Source organism: Coregonus lavaretus, assembly GCF_964263955.1.
Source record: "Coregonus lavaretus genome assembly, chromosome: 1".
Taxonomy (NCBI): Eukaryota; Metazoa; Chordata; class Actinopteri; order Salmoniformes; family Salmonidae; genus Coregonus; species Coregonus lavaretus.
In genome coordinates, this window is record NC_139988.1 from 81,816,714 (window position 1) to 81,833,206 (window position 16,493).

Here is a 16,493-nt window from a genome sequence, read left to right on the forward strand (position 1 = left end):
AACGTTTGCACCCCCCCTCCCCCTCCCCCTCCCCCTCCCCCCTTTCTAGCTGGGACTTTGCTGATAACTACTTTATTGACGGAAAGTGTACTTACTATTCCTGTGATATGTGGTTGTCCCACCTAGCTATCTTAAGATGAATGCACTAACTGTATGTCGCTCTGGATGAGAGCATCTTCAAAATGACTAAAATGGCAAATGTACAAATGTAAATATTGGATGCTGCCGTTAAACTCCAAAGAAGAGGAAGATGAAGAAGAATTCAGGAAGAGACCAAGCTCCATACACCCGGCAGACACTGCTCACTTACCGGTGCCTTAACAAGCTCAGTTAGGTACTAATCCAACGGGAACCAGAGACGAAGCAAGCACGGATGAGAATCAGAGGAATAGAAGCAGAGGAATAGAAGCAGACGAGCGGCCATGTTTCCTTCAAAATGCTCAATCCACACTCACTGGGAGCTTGCCTGTCAACTTCTGGGTGTCTGGTAAACTTGTCCCAAACATTACTGTGTGTGGTGGAGGCGAACATAAAGTTAAGAAGTTCAGATTTACTGTATTGCTATAGCGTTGGTGATAGAATCTCTGGTGTGTGGTTGTTTGTTTTGACAGTAAGCAAGTGCTGGGAGCAACTGGGTTTTAGATTTAGTATTGATTTGAATTGTTTCTTTCTTTAGTATTTGGCCCCCTTTTGATTTGAGATGGTTTAGTTCTTGAGACAGTTGAATTGCTGTAATGCCTGATATAATATAGACCAGGGCTCTCCAACACTGTTCCTGGAGAACTACCCTCCTACAAATTTTCTCTCCAACCCCAGTTGTAACTAACCTGATTCAGCTTATCAACCAGCCAATTATCAGAATCAGGTGTGCTAGATTAGGGTTGGAGTGAACCTACAAGATGGTAGCTCTCCAGGAATAGGGTTGGAGAGCCCTGATATAGACTGATAAACAGAGTTAGTAAGTGATTCAGACATCATACTTTCACCAGTTTTCTGTCTTGCAGTTCTTATGTGGATGTTACGGGTGGCTTTGACACGACTCCCCTAGAACTCTGAACTCTTGCCACGGCCAATTGAGTGCACTACAACTGAATCTGCACTACGGGCCTACATCACAGTGGGAGCTTTCATTATTTGATTATTTTTCCTTTTGCCAAGTACCTTGTAATATTTGGGACCTTGTTTTAAAAAGAGACCTTGTTGATAATACATTGTAGCTTGTTATTCCAGTCTCAGCCTCCTATGTGAACCAGGTTGCAAGCTCCCACCAAATTTTAAAGAACCCTGTGTGCTGTATTTTAATGGAAAGAGTTCCTCTTATCATGCTTAGGTGGCGTAATATCAGCTACACTTATTCCCAGGGGTGCAACTTTCACTGGGGACGGGGGGATATGTCCCCCCCAGTTTTATCATTGGAATGTGGCAATGGTGTGCTTTAGGACCATGCGTACGCCTCCAAGAGGTCGGGTAGGCTGTTTGGAGAGTTTATCCGACTGGATAAATTTTTTTTTTTTTAATAATGTCCCCCCCACTTCTAAAACCAAAGTTGCGTCCCTGCTTAATCCCTACCGCAGGGGAGGCAACCCTGGTCCTGGAGTGCCGCAGGCACTTCATGTTTTTGATTTAACGGACCTGGAAGAACAGGTGTGTTGAATATAGGCAATCACTGAACTGCTCAATTAGCTAAATTGGGCAGGTGTGGTGCATATTTGGAGCAAAGTCCTGCAGTACCTGTGGCACTCCAGGAACAGGGTTGCCTACCCCTGTCCTACCGACTCACACACAGCCTGAGGTTGTGATTGAACTGAAGCCTCCCATCTATCCTGTCTGTCGGTGTCTCTGTCCTCCACCTCTCAGACTCCTCTACTAGAATTTCACAGCAGGTTACTGAACTTCATCCCTCAATGTAAAAAACTGAGCTGTCCTCTTACGCTGCATTAGCAGACTCTAACAAGCTCAGTTTCTCGCATCTCTCTTCCTCTCTCCTTTGGCTTGTGCTCTCTCTCCCCCATACTCTCAATTTTTCTCTTTCTCCCTCTATCGTTTTCTCTTTTTCTCTCTCTCACTCTCCCTCATCTTTTCCCCTGTGACAGGTCTCGTTAGTTAGACTGAGACAGTGCAGTCAGAATGGAGGAATCCACTCCCCCGGCATCACATCACTCTAGTTATATCAAGTGTTGAAATAACAGGATAAATATCTTTGGGAATAGTTTTTTGGTGCATCAAACATTTTGAGGCCATTACTAGAAATCACACAATGCTCTTGTCTCATTTTTGACTTTTCTGAATGATTTATTCTGCCATTTTGTTGTCATTAATCATTGCAGAGTAATATGCCAGGCTAAGGTTTGGATTGTACAACAGGCATTTCTTTACAACTCACCATTGGTGTAATTCCCTGAAAATGCAGTAAATAACAATCAAAGACACATTACAAAGATGAGACAGTCCTGCTTTGGTTAATATCTTATCTACACACGGAGTGACTGCTGAAGACATGTCGGCCTGCTTCCCATCCAGTCACTCTCTGATGTATCCTTACTCACTCTAAAAAACGTTAACGAATTACCATAGCATGATTCAGAGCCCTGTACCACTGTCGTAAGATAGCGGTTTGATCAATTTGTGTGTGCAGGTCAGAGGCTGAACAATAGCAGATACCATAGATACTATAACAGAGTTTAGATCCCCCCCCCCCACACACACACACACACACACTCACACTCTCTCTGACACACACACACACTTCTCTGATGGGGACGCCAGTGCAGTACATCAGGTGGTGAGCAGAACCAACAGATCCGGTACTGATACAAGAGGCGAAATCTGGCTACCCAGAGCCACACAGACTTGGTTCAACCATAGTGATGTATAGGAGCTGTCAGAGTCCAAACCCCAGCTGATCTATTAGGGCAACGCCCCATGGCTTCATGTGGTGGCTGAGTTTGTGTGTGACTGTCAGTGGGTGTTTGAGGAATCCGTAGGTTTGTGGGTGAAAGAGGAACAGACCATCCCATGCAAAAGTATGAACTGTAAGTTAAGGAAACAGACTAGGAATGAAAGCAATAAATGGTCAGATTTGGCAAGAGTGATATATGGCTACGGCAAGGGGGAGAAAGAGAGAGTGTGTGTGTATTGTTCCTCTTCATAAACTCCAGTCCTGGGAGAGGGAGAGCACTGCCAGGTCCCTGTACTGTCTGTCTTTTGGGAAATGCTGGGCCGCTAAGAAATAACTCAGGGATATTAACCGCTGACCATTTGTCTTAACCCCAAAAGCACATAAAACCCAAACGCCTGTCATGGTGTTAGACCCTCGCCCAAACATTCAGAGTCCCCAAGAGCCCCCTCATTCCTCCTCTCACCCTCCTCCCTCGCTGCACCATTACCCCATAAAGCTATCTTCTGACTAACCTCTGACCTGTCTTTCTGGATGTGGAGCTATGACCCAAGACAGAAGTTGAATGTCAATTCTAAAAAGTTCAGTCCGCTCTCAAGTTGTCTGAATTGATACAGAGAAATGGGGGGAGATGGGTTTGGAACTTCCAGGTACAGTAGCTAGCTAACGTCCTGGTATACTAGCTAGCTAACTTCCAAGTATACTATCTAGCTAACATCCTGGTACAGCAGCTAGCTAACGTCCTGGTACACTAGCTAGCTAACGTCCTTTTACAGTAGCTAGCTAACTTTCAGTTACAGTAGCTAGGTATCATCATGAAGCTGGCAAAGCTCCTCAAAAGAGAATGCCATGGACTCTGTTGAACCTTAGGCATCACAGCTCCAGGACTCTAACAAACCACCCTAATGCAGGAGATCGTCATCCCCCCCTGCTTACCAAAGCAATGATAGGCTACCCCCAGTAGGGTCCTCTCCCTCCAGGCGTGCCACAGCCATGGTCCCCTGCATTACTCCAGGGCTCTCTAAATAAACTCTCCGTAACCCACCACTGTATGTCTGTCTATTTAACAAGCCCAAGGTGTTGGTCCTGCCCATGCAGACCAAATGATATCATGCATTTAAATATAATCATACTTAGCGGCCAGTGGAGGCTGCTGAGGAGAGGACGGCTCATAATAATGGCTGGAATGTAGTCATTGGAATGGCATCAACCACATGGAAACCACGTGTTTGATGTGTTTGATACCATTCTATTGACTCCATTCCAGCCATTATTATGAGCCGTCCTCCCCTCAGCAGCCTCCACTGTTAGGGGCCTATAATCTGAGGCTGTCTGAGGAGATTGGTGGTAATGTGATATGGGAGATGGGAGAAGGTAGCTGGTGGATGTTGATTGGGCCTGCTCTCAATGTGGATATGGGGATGTTTGTTTTTACAGAGATGAGAGAGTGATGTAATTTAGGCTGTGGATCACTATGACTGTCACCCTACTGAAGTCAACAGCACCCTACTGCAAGACCCTACTGCAGTCAACAGCACCCTACTGCAGGACCCTACTGCAGTCAACAGCACCCTACTGCAGGACCCTACTGCAGTCAACAGCACCCTACTGCAGGACCCTACTGCAGTCAACAGTACCCTACTGCAGGACCCTACTGCAGTCAACAGCACCCTACTGCAGGACCCTACTGCAGTCAACAGCACCCTACTGCAGGACCCTACTGCAGTCAACAGCACCCTACTGCAGGACCCTACTGCAGTCAACAGTACCCTACTGCAGGACCCTACTGCAGTCAACAGTACGCTACTGCAGGACCCTACTGCAGTCCACACTTTTAAAAACAGAACACATATTGGAGGTCACCCTTTACTGGCCCTCTGAGGTGGATTCCAACAGGGGTGGATGCACGTTACAACCAATAGAGTACCACTCAACAACCCAGAAAGCGGACAAGCTGTTTAGGATGTTGGATCTGTGGCATGCAGGGATTTTCTAAGCCACATTGTATGCACCACGAAACAGAGAAAAAAGGACCAAGATACTATAAATCCTCCCACGTGTAAGAGCCCAGACAAACAGGCCTAGCACCTGATGGTCCTCACAATATCCAGACGATGGTCTACATAGTCTACTGCTTCTGGCTCGTGTGGGCGTCTGTTGCCGTGGGAGACCAGCGGCCCTCTCCATAGGCCTCTGTGCGAAGTGCAGTAAAAAAGCCTGTAAGTTTCCTCTGTGTCCAGGCTGTGCTTTCTGGAGGCCAGGCCGTTTTGAAAGGAGGGGAAATGGGGGGGCACGGAAGGGTCAAGTCTCCCCCATTGTGCTGGTCTCCAGGGACAATGACAGCGGGCTGCTGCAGTAAGGGAGGCAGTGGGGAGAACATCCACGGGGCAGAGGGGTTAGATTTTTCCAGGAGGGGACGGGGGAACGTGGGTGTTGCCAAAAGCAGCAAGCAGTTGGAGAATGTGAAGAGAACTGGACTGAATCATACAGTAAGTAATGCAGCCCAAGAGCGTCATTAAGTCAATGTGATTTTCATACAGTGGGCTTTGCACAACATAAGCAAACAAGTTTGCCCTTAGGGTTGTTACTGAATTATTAAATGCTACTTCCCATTGTTTTTAATGAGTTGACTTCGGACTGGGGTATTGTATTGTTTTTTGTATTTAAAGGTAAAAAAAAAAAAAATCCTAACCATTTTTATTTGTTTAGTTATTTTGGGGTTGTGGGGGTTACATTAGTTTTATTTTATTTTTGGCAGCAAGGAGAAGGCCATGGAATACTGATTATGCTTATTTCATTTAATTAGGACATATTCTTGTTTAGTCAACCCTTTCTCATACATAAGCAGATGCTAATACACCTTTATCATGCACACACACACACACAAATAAAAACAGACTTTAATGTAAACACACAAACACATACACAATCACACAGTTCCACACGCACGCTCTTCAACAACAAATTAACCCTCTAGAGTCTAAACCCTGTCTAAGCTAACTAGATATATGGAAATGTTTTAAGATGGTCATACCAAGGATTATTTAACTATTTGATTTTGAATTTTAAGGTATAAAAATATTTAAAGAAAATATTGGATGAAATATTGAATTTGGCATTACTGTTATTAACCAATAGAAATGCATTGAATAACATACTTGGTCCAACAGATAGTCCCCAAAAAAATCTGAAGGAAGTTTGTTCTGAAGTGTCTGTCCTATATCTGAGAGATGTAAGAAAGATCAGGAAACTATATACACTACTAGTCAAAGGTTTGGACACCTACTCATTCAAGGGTTTTTCTTTATTTTTTTACTATTTTCTACATTGTAGAATAATAATGAAGACATTAAAACTATGAAATAACACATATGGAATCATGTAGTAACCAAAAAAGTGTTAAACAAATCCAAATATATTTTACATTTGAGGTTCTTCAAATAGCCACCCTTTGCCTTGATGACAGCTTTGCACACTCTTGGCATTCTCTCAACTAGCTTCATGAGGAATGCTTTTCCAACAGTCTCGAAGGAGTGCCCACATATGCTGAGCATTTGTTGGCTGCTTTTCCTTCACTCTGCAGTCCGACTCATCCCAAACCATCTCAATTTGGTTGAGGTCGGGGGATTGTGGAGGCCAGGTCATCTGAGGCAGCACTCATCACTCTCCTTCTTGGTAAAATAGCCCTTACACAGCCTGGAGGTGTGTTGGGTCATTGTCCTGTTGAAAAACAAATGATAGTCCCACTAAGCCCAAACCAGATGGGATGGCATATCGCTGCAGAATGCTGTGGTAGCCATGCTGGTTAAGTGTACCTTGAATTCTAAATAAATCACAGACAGTGTCACCAGCAAAGCACCCCCACACCATAACACCTCCTCCTCCATGCTTTACGGTGGGAACTACACATGAAGAGATCATCCGTTCACCCACACCACATCTCACAAAGACACAGCGGTTGGAACCAAACATTTCCAATTTGGACTCCAGACCAAAGGACAGATTTCCACCGGTCTAATGTCCATTGCTTGTGTTTCTTGGCCCAAGCAGGTCTCTTCTTCTTATTGGTTTCCTTTAGTAGTGGTTTCTTTGCAGCAATTCGACCATGAAGGCCTGATTCACACAGTCCCCTCTGAACAGTTGATGTTGAGATGTGTCTGTTGGTTGAACTCTGTGAAGCATTTATTTGGGCTGCAATTTCTGAGGCTGGTAACTCTAATGAACTTATCCTCTGCAGCAGAGGTAACTCTGGGTCTTCCTTTCCTGTGGCTGTCCTCATGAGAGCCAGTTTCATCATAGGGCTTGATGGTTTTTGCGACTAAACTTGAAGAAACTTTCAAAATTCTTGAAATGTTCCGTATTGACTGACCTTCATGTCTTAAAGTAATGATGGACTGTCGTTTCTCTTTGCTTATTTGAGCTGTTCTTGCCATAATATGGACTTGGTGTTTTACCAAATAGGGCTGTCTTCTATATACTCCCCCTACATTGTCACAACACAACTGATTGGCTCAAACTCATTAGGAAGGAAAGAAATTCCACAAAATAACTCTTAAGAAGCCACACCTGTTAATTGAAATGCATTCCAGGTGACTACATCATGAAGCTGGTTGAGAGAATGCCAAGAGTGTGCAAAGCTGTCATCAAGGCAAAGGGTGGCTATTTGAAGAATCTAAAATCTCAAATATATTTTGATTTGTTTAACACTTTTTTGTTACTTCATGATTCCATATGTGTTATTTCATAGTTTTGATGTCTTCTCTATTACTCTACAATGTAAACAACTGTAAAAATAAAGAAAAACCCTTGAATGAGTAGGTGTGTCTAAACTTTTGACTGGTAGTGTATATATATATTTTACATGTATTTATACCCTTATTTTAGGCAATAAACTATATATACTGTACTTCCATTCATTTTTTAACTGGTACCCGGGACCTTCCGACTGACTCTTGTGAGGCTTGTGGGTGTCCTAGAGCAAAATGGAGAATGCCATCTTGTTCATGTAGGCCAAACCATTCGGAAGCTATAGACGTTATTGTGAGAAGACTGATTTTCGGGACGTCTCATGGTCTGACAAACAACGCTCTAGCTCTGCCACCTTTCACTGCAGGTGTGGAAGGGTGATATCAGCGGATGTGGTGGATTGAGACGCAGCCCATGCAAAAACACAGATATCTCTAGCTTAAACAGACGGATTTTGATGGGGATTTGTTTAGTATGTTAATTAGATTTCCGTGAGGGCGTGGAAATTGTAGGCTAAGGGTTAACAAAGTATTAATAATTCCACAATTTCTGTTGGTATTTTCCCCACATAAAACCAATCACTTATTTATCTATTTATTTGTGTATTCTATAGCCGTCCAGTTTCCAAGGGTTGGAAGTTGGCAGGTTCTCTCTCTTTTTGTGTGGAATTTTACATTTAAAAGGACCACCCATTGGGCTCTGAGGGGGCAGATTACCATAGAGACGTCTGTTCGGAATATTAATGGGCTTCTCCTGGGAAAACTGCCCACGGATTGAGCCACTCCAAACCCAGTGTCCCTGCTTCCGCCACTGTTGCAGGCCTCTGGGGAGTGTGTGTGTGTGTGCGTGTGTGTGCGTGTGCGTGCGTGTCCGTGCGTGTGTGTGTGTGTGTGTGTGTGTGTGTGTGTGTGTGTGTGTGTGTGTGTGTGTGTGTGTGTGTGTGTGTGTGTGTGTGTGTGTGTGTGTGTGTGTGTGTGTGTGTGTGTGTGTGTGTGTAAGCCAAGTCTGGGGTCTGGTCCTCACCCAGTCCAGTATGTGCTCTGCACCCACACAGTTAGCTAGCGCATAACTCGGAAATTGGGTAATTACAGGACACAGTACATCCATATAAAGATGGAGAGAAGGTTTGTGTGTCTGTGCAGTTGAACGTTGCACAAGCCTATTAACACTTAATCTTAATAGATATCATTTAAGATTGCATTTTCTCTCAAAACACTTTGTTAGGGTGTAACTCACCCCATCCACCACCAATAGGTGCCTTGGGATCTTTTCAGACCCAGCCAACTTCCTTTCTACTCATCCAGAGATCCTGAAGTGAACAGGAACTGATGTGGCTTTTTTCGCTATACTCGACTTGAGTGGGTTGAGTCACTGACGTGATCTTTCTGTCCGGTTTTGCGCCCCCTCTGGCTTGTGTGGTGGAGGGATAGTCAGCCTTGTCTCAGGGTAGTAAGTTGGTGGTCTGTTGATATCCCTCTAGTGGTGTGGGGGCTGTGCTTTGGCAAAGTGGGTGGGGTTATATCCTGCCTGGTTGGCCCTGTCCAGGGGTATCGTCGGACAGGGCCACAGTGTCCCCCAACCCCCCCTGTCTCAGCCTTCAGTATCTATGCTGCAATAGTCTATGTGCCGGAGGGCTAGGGTCGGTCTGTCCTATCTGGTGAAATTCTCCTGTCTTATCTGGTGTCCTGTGTGAACTTAAGTATGCTCCCTCTAATTCTCCCCTCTCTCTCTCTCTCTCTCTCTCTCTCTCTCTCTCTCTCAGAGGACCTGAGCCCTAGGACAATGCCGCAGGACTACCTGGTCTGATGACTCCTGGCGGTCCCCAGTCCACCTGGTCGTGCTGCTGATCCAGTTTCTGCTGTTTTGCCTGTGGCTATGGAACCCTGACTTGTTCACCAGACGTGCTACCTTGTCACGGAAGTGCTGTTTTCGATCCTCTCGCTCTCTTCCCCTACCTCTCTCTCTCTCTCTCTCTACCGCTCCTGCTGTCTCGACCCCTGAATGCTCGGCTATGAAAAGCCAACTGACATTTACTCCTTAGGTACTGACCTGTTGTACTCTCTACAACCACTGTGATTATTATTTGACCATCTTGGTCATCTATGAACGTTTGAACATCTTGAAGAATGACCTGGCCTTAATAATGGCCATGTACTCTTATAATCTCCACCAGCACAGCCAGAAGAGGACTGGCCACCCCTCGGAGCCTGGTTCCTCTCTAGGTTTCTTCCTAGGTTCCTGCCTTTCATGGGAGTGTTTCCTAGCCATCATGCTTCTACATCTGCATTGCTTGCTGTTTGGGGTTTTAGGCTGGGTTTCTGTATAAGCAATTTGTGACATCTGCTGATGTAAAAAGGCTTTATAAATACATTTGATTTGATTTGATCCTTCACCTTCACCCGTATCATGCTGTAGGGTATCCTATGGTAATCAGTAGTGGGCCTGTAGTCAGACCTGTCCCTCAGAGCAGCTGACTATATGATTAGTTCCACTCAAACGGTTGGGTTTCTGTTTAGTCACTCATGATCTCAGTCTCTTGAGTTGCCCTGAGTTCCCCTTTAAAGCGGTGGTGCCAATCAAATCAATTAAAGTATTTCCATAATAACTATGTTTTTACAGTGTCATACATAACATACAAAGCAACAAGTGAACTCTGTTGCTGGAGTGATGATTCCTGTAGTTAACAGATCTACTCCACCGTGTCTCTTCTCGTTGGAGGATTGAATTGGACACCTGCATATGGTCATGCTCTACTCGCCCTCTGATTGGTCAGAAATAAGCCATAGGTCTACGCAGACAGGGCAGCTCAGTGAAGACAGCCCGATAAAGATTGGTTGATGGGTTGAGGATTATGCTAAGCCCTCTTGTCACAGGGCGAGACCGTTCATCTTATTTCAGTGCACTGTTGGGACTGAGCCCATACATGTGACTTGGCCTGGGAGCGCACTGGCGGGGGAAAACATACATGTGACTTGGCCTGGGAGCGCACTGGCGGGGGAAAACATACATGTGTAATATGTCATCTGTCTACTCCCAAGTCCCACCATTTCCCCATTAGAAGAGCAGGGATACTGATGGCTTTTTCAGATGGGTCTCGCTGCTGCTTTCAACTGAAGTCATCTCTCTCCCTCTCTCATCCTTCCCGTTACTCGTTTTCCCCCTCTTTCCTACCTGTCCGGTGCCAAACTGATGTCTTCCAATTGGATCGCTGGACACAGGTGCTAGATATCCTCCTCCCACCTTGATCAGCCAATGAGTTATAAGTGTACAGCCAGATCATGTAATATGATAATACAAATAATTATGCAGTTGTCAGTGACTGCAAAATAATATGGTAATTACATTACATACATGGGAAAGTGGATACTTCAGCTGGAGTGGTAGTTTCACTTCAGGAAGGGGCATCTTTCTCTCACACTAAAAGGCCGAACACACTGTCGAAATCGTTCTCACTTCTCTACCCTAAGCCACAGGGGATTTGGCTTTGCATGATGTTTGCAAAGTAACAACAAAAGTAAAACACAGTTGCCAGAATCAACATAATCTCTCAAAAAGATGCAAATGATTAGATGGATCAAAAACAACGATGGATGCCATATACAACTAAATTGTGTCAAACAATGAGGTTAATAAATATTCTGATATTAAAAACATACAATAACATGGATAAAATCCTATTTTATGGTCCTCCTATGCCATGTGTACATACTATTAAATTGTGGTTTCAACAATCACAACAGCTTCCAAAATGTGTGATTTATAGTAGTAGAGAATAGGAAAATGGCAATTGATCCCCTGGTGTGGTGAAGCTAGTCAATATTTCCTTGAGTTGACCTTTAAAGGATGGCAGCACTGAATATCTTTAAAGAGAGCTTTGCTGGAAGGGACGCAAAGTCCCCTGCTTTAAATTTGAACTTTTTTTTCACGGTTTTACTGATTTTCTGCCAAGTAGCCTCCCCCAGCAAAGATCTAGAGTCTTACAACATGCAGACTGGAGGGAGGAGGGACCCCCTGCTGCTCCAGCTGACAGAAGAGAAAGCATCAGAAAATAAATGAGAAAAACAAGGCTTCTGAGAGAACCGCCTTCTCTCAGGCTCTTTATCTTTAACTCTTTCTGTCTACCTCTCTGTCTCAACATGACTGAACACTAAAACAATGATGTTGATATTGGGTTGGTATCAGGGGCACAACTTTAGTTTTAGAAGTGAGGGGGACATAATATATATGTATATTTTTATTATTATTTTATCCAGTCGGATAAACACTCCAAACAGCCTACCCGACCTCTCGGAGGCGTCCGCATGGTCCTAAAGCACACCGTTGCCTTGTTTTGTATCACATTCCAATGATAAAACTGGGGGGGGGGGACAAAAATGCAATTTCAGAATGTGGAGGGGACATGTCCACCCCCGTCCCCAGTGTAAGTTGCACCCCTGGTTGGTATAAATGTTATGAATTTAACTAGAGAGTCCTTGTTCCCCCACCCTATTTAATAAGTAGTTAATGTTATGTGTAATAAAATATCAACAACCATTTTGTTTCTAAAGTATTTTCTCTTTTATTGCAAATACAATACAAAAGGTAAGCTTATTTTTAAGAAAGTACAGTAACATGTTAAGATAGCTGAAGAAAACGAATTGTTCAGACGTATCAGAAAGAAACATCATTACTGAGATAGTATGTGGTAGGACGTAGAAAAAACTGTTCCTCAGAGAACACAGGAATGCTGGTACGTACCTCTAATAAAGCATATCAGCCACAGCATAAAAGAAATTAACTGCAAAACTTTGTCCATATAAGAAAAAAACGTATTTCCAGTTCTTTCAGCCATAGTTTAGAATCCAAACTCAAGAAATTCACAATGAACAATAATCCGTACACAACTAGATAGCAAAAAATGACAAATAAAACATTTAAGATAAAAAGATTTTACATACGATAAATAAAACGTGATTACAGTTTGTACCATTTTTAAAGTACCCACTCGGCTAAAAAGACCGGTTTATATGACATTTAATATCCAGAAGATAACTTATTTTTAAGACAAATTAATTTGTTGTATAAAGTATCAAATAAAGAATAAAATGCAAAATAATAATTAATTTAAAAAATAAATTAAAGGGTTAAGACTGAGAGGGGGTGGGGGCAGGCAGGCAGGCGGGCTGTAAAATGACACTGGTGTGGTGATGGACTGCAGGGGACACCCGAAAGGTCAAAGGGCACTTCCTGTGGCTGTCAAACACATGTTGTCAGATGGTAAGTATAATCTCAGCTGTGGCTTCTCTCTTCTATAATATATGCTGTAACACACCCACACACACCCTTTCACCCAACCTCTGATATACTAGGCACTAATGGTGCAAAAGGCTGGAATCTCCTGCACAAAACGATAACGTCAACTTATTTTGTTGTCATTCACAGCATGTGCCTCTTACATCTAAGAACGTGTTATAATCATGAGAAATCATTGATGGAGAAACCCTAAACTGCACAAATACAAAATGCAATTTATTTTCTTGGATGGCACAGAACATACTGTAAGCACAATGCACTGCAGGAAACATACACAACCAAAAAAGGATAGAGATTTACTGCCTGTACAAAATTCCACCAGAGAATTGAAGCCATAGAATAGATAACTGCACTACTGTGAGTGGTTTCCTGCTCAACTGGATACAAATAAAGCTTTTCTCTACAAAAATATCCAAAAAACAAACTGCCAGAGTAAAAAAGGTAAGAAAACATACACAGTACCTATTAAAAATATCAACAATTTAATAAGTCCTCACAGAGGATTTCTCAATGCTTTTTTTCTGTTCTTGCTAAAAAATATATTTCCTCAACACAAATTTAAAAGGCCAGTTGTGAGCTATTCTGATCTAGTTTCAGTTCCTACAAGTCCAGCTCTCCTTCACCTACTCTGTCGTGTTCTTCCTCTGTTGTAAATTCAAGTGTCTGTTTGCTGGGAGCTAATGTTGGAATGTTGTGACAAAGTCTCCCTCTGCAAAATGGGCATGCCTAACAGTCTATATAAGTGTATGTTCGTGTTGATGATTGTGTCCTCAGGGCCGGGAGAGCTGTGTGTACACTGGTTGCTGGTCCCAGTGATGCTGGGGACTGTGGGTCTGGGGCACGGAGGGCACCCCAGTTGGGTCTGCGATGGGGGTGTACATGGGCCTCTGGCTGGGGCTCATGTAGCTGCTGAAGGAGTACAGCCCTGAGCCCTGGCTCCCAGCTGCGTGGCTATAGTAGGAGTTGGTGCCGCCCTGGTGGTCAGAAAAGTCATACTGGCCCCGGGTGATGGAGGGGTAGGAGGACGAGCTGAAGTGCTGCAGGTTGAAGGAGCCGTAGGTGACGTGCTGCGGAGGGGAGGAGCTCTGCTGATCGTTGTAGTGGCTGGGGCTCAGCTGCTCTGTCTTGATGTGTGTGGGTGTCCTCTGGTTCTGGCCCTGCTCCCCTCCACTACCCAGCGTGGTCAGGGAGTGCTGCTGCTGCTGGCTCTTGGTCATCCAGCTGTGCCCTGTGGCGCCCCCTGCTGCCTGGCTGACTGCGGAGCTGCTGATGCCATAGGTACCGGTGTAGGAGACCTGGCCAGTGACAGCGCCAGGAGCACCCGGATGACCGTTGGGGGGCAGGTACTGGTCGAACTCGTTGACATCGAAGGTCTCGATGTGGGAGATGACGTCGCTGCTCAGCTCGCCGATGTCCACATCCCCGAAGTCGATGTTGAGCTGGCGACCCGTGCCTTCATGTAAGGGCCGACCCTCCCGCTTCAGGTCCACCTTGCCCACCTGGATGTCCGTCTTGGTAGGAGGGGTGGTAGGAGGGGTGGGGGGCCCTTGGGACTGGCCTAAGAGAGCGAGAGAGAGAATGGGTTACATATAGAATACATATAGGCTTTCTGTGATGCAAGTCTCAGAGCAAGAGCAGACCCGTGGATTTCATTGAATAGGAAAACATAAGAGCTTTGCAAGTGGTCAAATTAATCTAGATATCAAGTTCAACTCACAGAGAACATATCTGATAGTATCAGTCTTCAGCTGTTCACATAATCTACTTTCATACACATGTATTGTTATAAAAAGTCTAGCAGCAGTAAACGTGTCAAATATGTGTATACATTGACGAACACATGCTGAATGCATTGCTTGCTGTATGAGATTTTAGGCTGGGTTTCTGTATAGCACTTTATGACATCTGCTGATGTAAAAAGGGTTTTATAAATACATTTGATTGATTGACTGCAATAGGCACTAAGCATTATCTCTCTTCTTACCAGAGTGTTCTCCGGGGGAGTGCATCTCTCCCATGCTAGAGGCTGGAGAGTCTGCTTGCTGGAGCACCTTGAAGATCGCGCCTGGTGATATGTGCGTCTGCTCGCTGCCGTCATCAGACTCGCTTTGTCCGTTCTTCATGGACTTCCTCCGCCGGGGCTGGTACTTGTAGTCAGGATGGTCTTTCTTGTGCTGTACCCTCAATCGCTCTGCCTCCTCCACGAACGGACGCTTCTCTCCCTCATTGAGTAGCCTGTGCGTAAAAGGCAAATGGATACATGAGTAAATAAAATATTCAATTGACAGCAAAACAGTTTCCTATTTTAATGAGGCATAGTATACCTTTTTATTTCAAAGGCTAAATGACGCAAGATCACAGTATCGAGTTCATATGCGTGCGTAACATGAATGGGTAAAAGTAGAATGGAGTAGAAATTTGTTTCAGTAATAAGACCACAAACGCGTTGCCACGCGAAATAAAAATGTGGAAGTAATGACAGAGAGGACTGAGACTCACCTCCACAGTTTCCCCAGAGTTTTGCTCAGCTCAGCGTTATGGAGATGCGGGTACTGATCAGCCAGCTTTCTCCGGGCAGCTTGCGCCCAAACCATAAACGCGTTCATCGGTCTCTTGACGTGGGGCTTGTTCTTACTAGATCCATTCACACGGACTGGCATTGGCACCAGGGTCCAGTCGTAGCCCTTCAGGACCTGGGATACCGCGTCGCGGATGCATATAGGGAACTTGTCATCGTCGTCCTTCTTGAACTCCACGAGGGGGCCATCCGGACCCATCAGCAGTCCGTTCTCTGACGGTCTGGTGTTCTCGGTGTCGGAGCCAGAGCCGGACGGACATGGGGATCCCACAGAGTCCTCGGACATACTTGGACTCGGTGCGTCTGAGAGACATTTGTCTTGTTCGTCTGTCATTTTCAGGAAGGGGTCGAGTAGATTCATACGAAAAAATGTGTCTCACAAATACGCACGAAATATGAAAGTACGACCAAAGTCTTTCAAATGTCCAAAAGTGGAGAAAAAAGTAACAGTAGACGCTCTTTGCTCCTGCAAAGAAGCTGTCAACTGCACAAAGCCGTTTGGAGAGATAATGTCTTTATGCATATGTCTTTCTGAAAGATTGTATAATAACCTTGTCTTGTTTGCAGGCGTCTCCACACTCGAGCAACAGCTGATGATTTGCTGTAACTTTTTCAGGTAAAAAGAGAAAGTGATCCAGTCAAATAGTATCCCCAGAACGTGTGCGTGCTTTGAACTGAAATCCTTTGCAAGCGGACTTTATAAGTGAGTTACTGTGCCGCTACAGAATGCCCGAGAAAACCCGAATATGATTGGTCGACCGACTGAGCATGACGAACTGAAGGAATTTGATCCCTCCCCTCCCCTCCACACACACAGCCTATGCGTAGACATTCATGTATTTTGTGTACAATATTGATATAGGTATACTAATTCACGTACTGAAATAGATTTTGGTTTACAAAGGTGTGTTTATATTCTTAATCATAGACTAGGCTATTCACGTTTTTTTACTCGCACCTTCAAAGTTCAACCAGTGAAAA

At 44.5% G+C, this 16,493-nt stretch overlaps 1 protein-coding gene across 1 annotated transcript; it reads right to left on the reverse strand.

Annotated features, from left to right (window-relative positions):
* Positions 1-12,183: 12,183 nt before the first annotated feature.
* LOC311136044 (transcription factor Sox-9-B-like) lies at positions 12,184-16,188 on the reverse strand. Its single transcript, XM_084170110.1, has 3 exons — positions 15,434-16,188; positions 14,919-15,169; positions 12,184-14,492 (listed from the first exon to the last, which is right to left on the reverse strand). Exons 1-3 carry the CDS (start codon positions 15,871-15,873, stop codon positions 13,705-13,707), a joined length of 1,479 nt encoding a protein of 492 aa, XP_084026236.1. The 5' UTR covers positions 15,874-16,188; the 3' UTR covers positions 12,184-13,704.
* Positions 16,189-16,493: the final 305 nt, after the last annotated feature.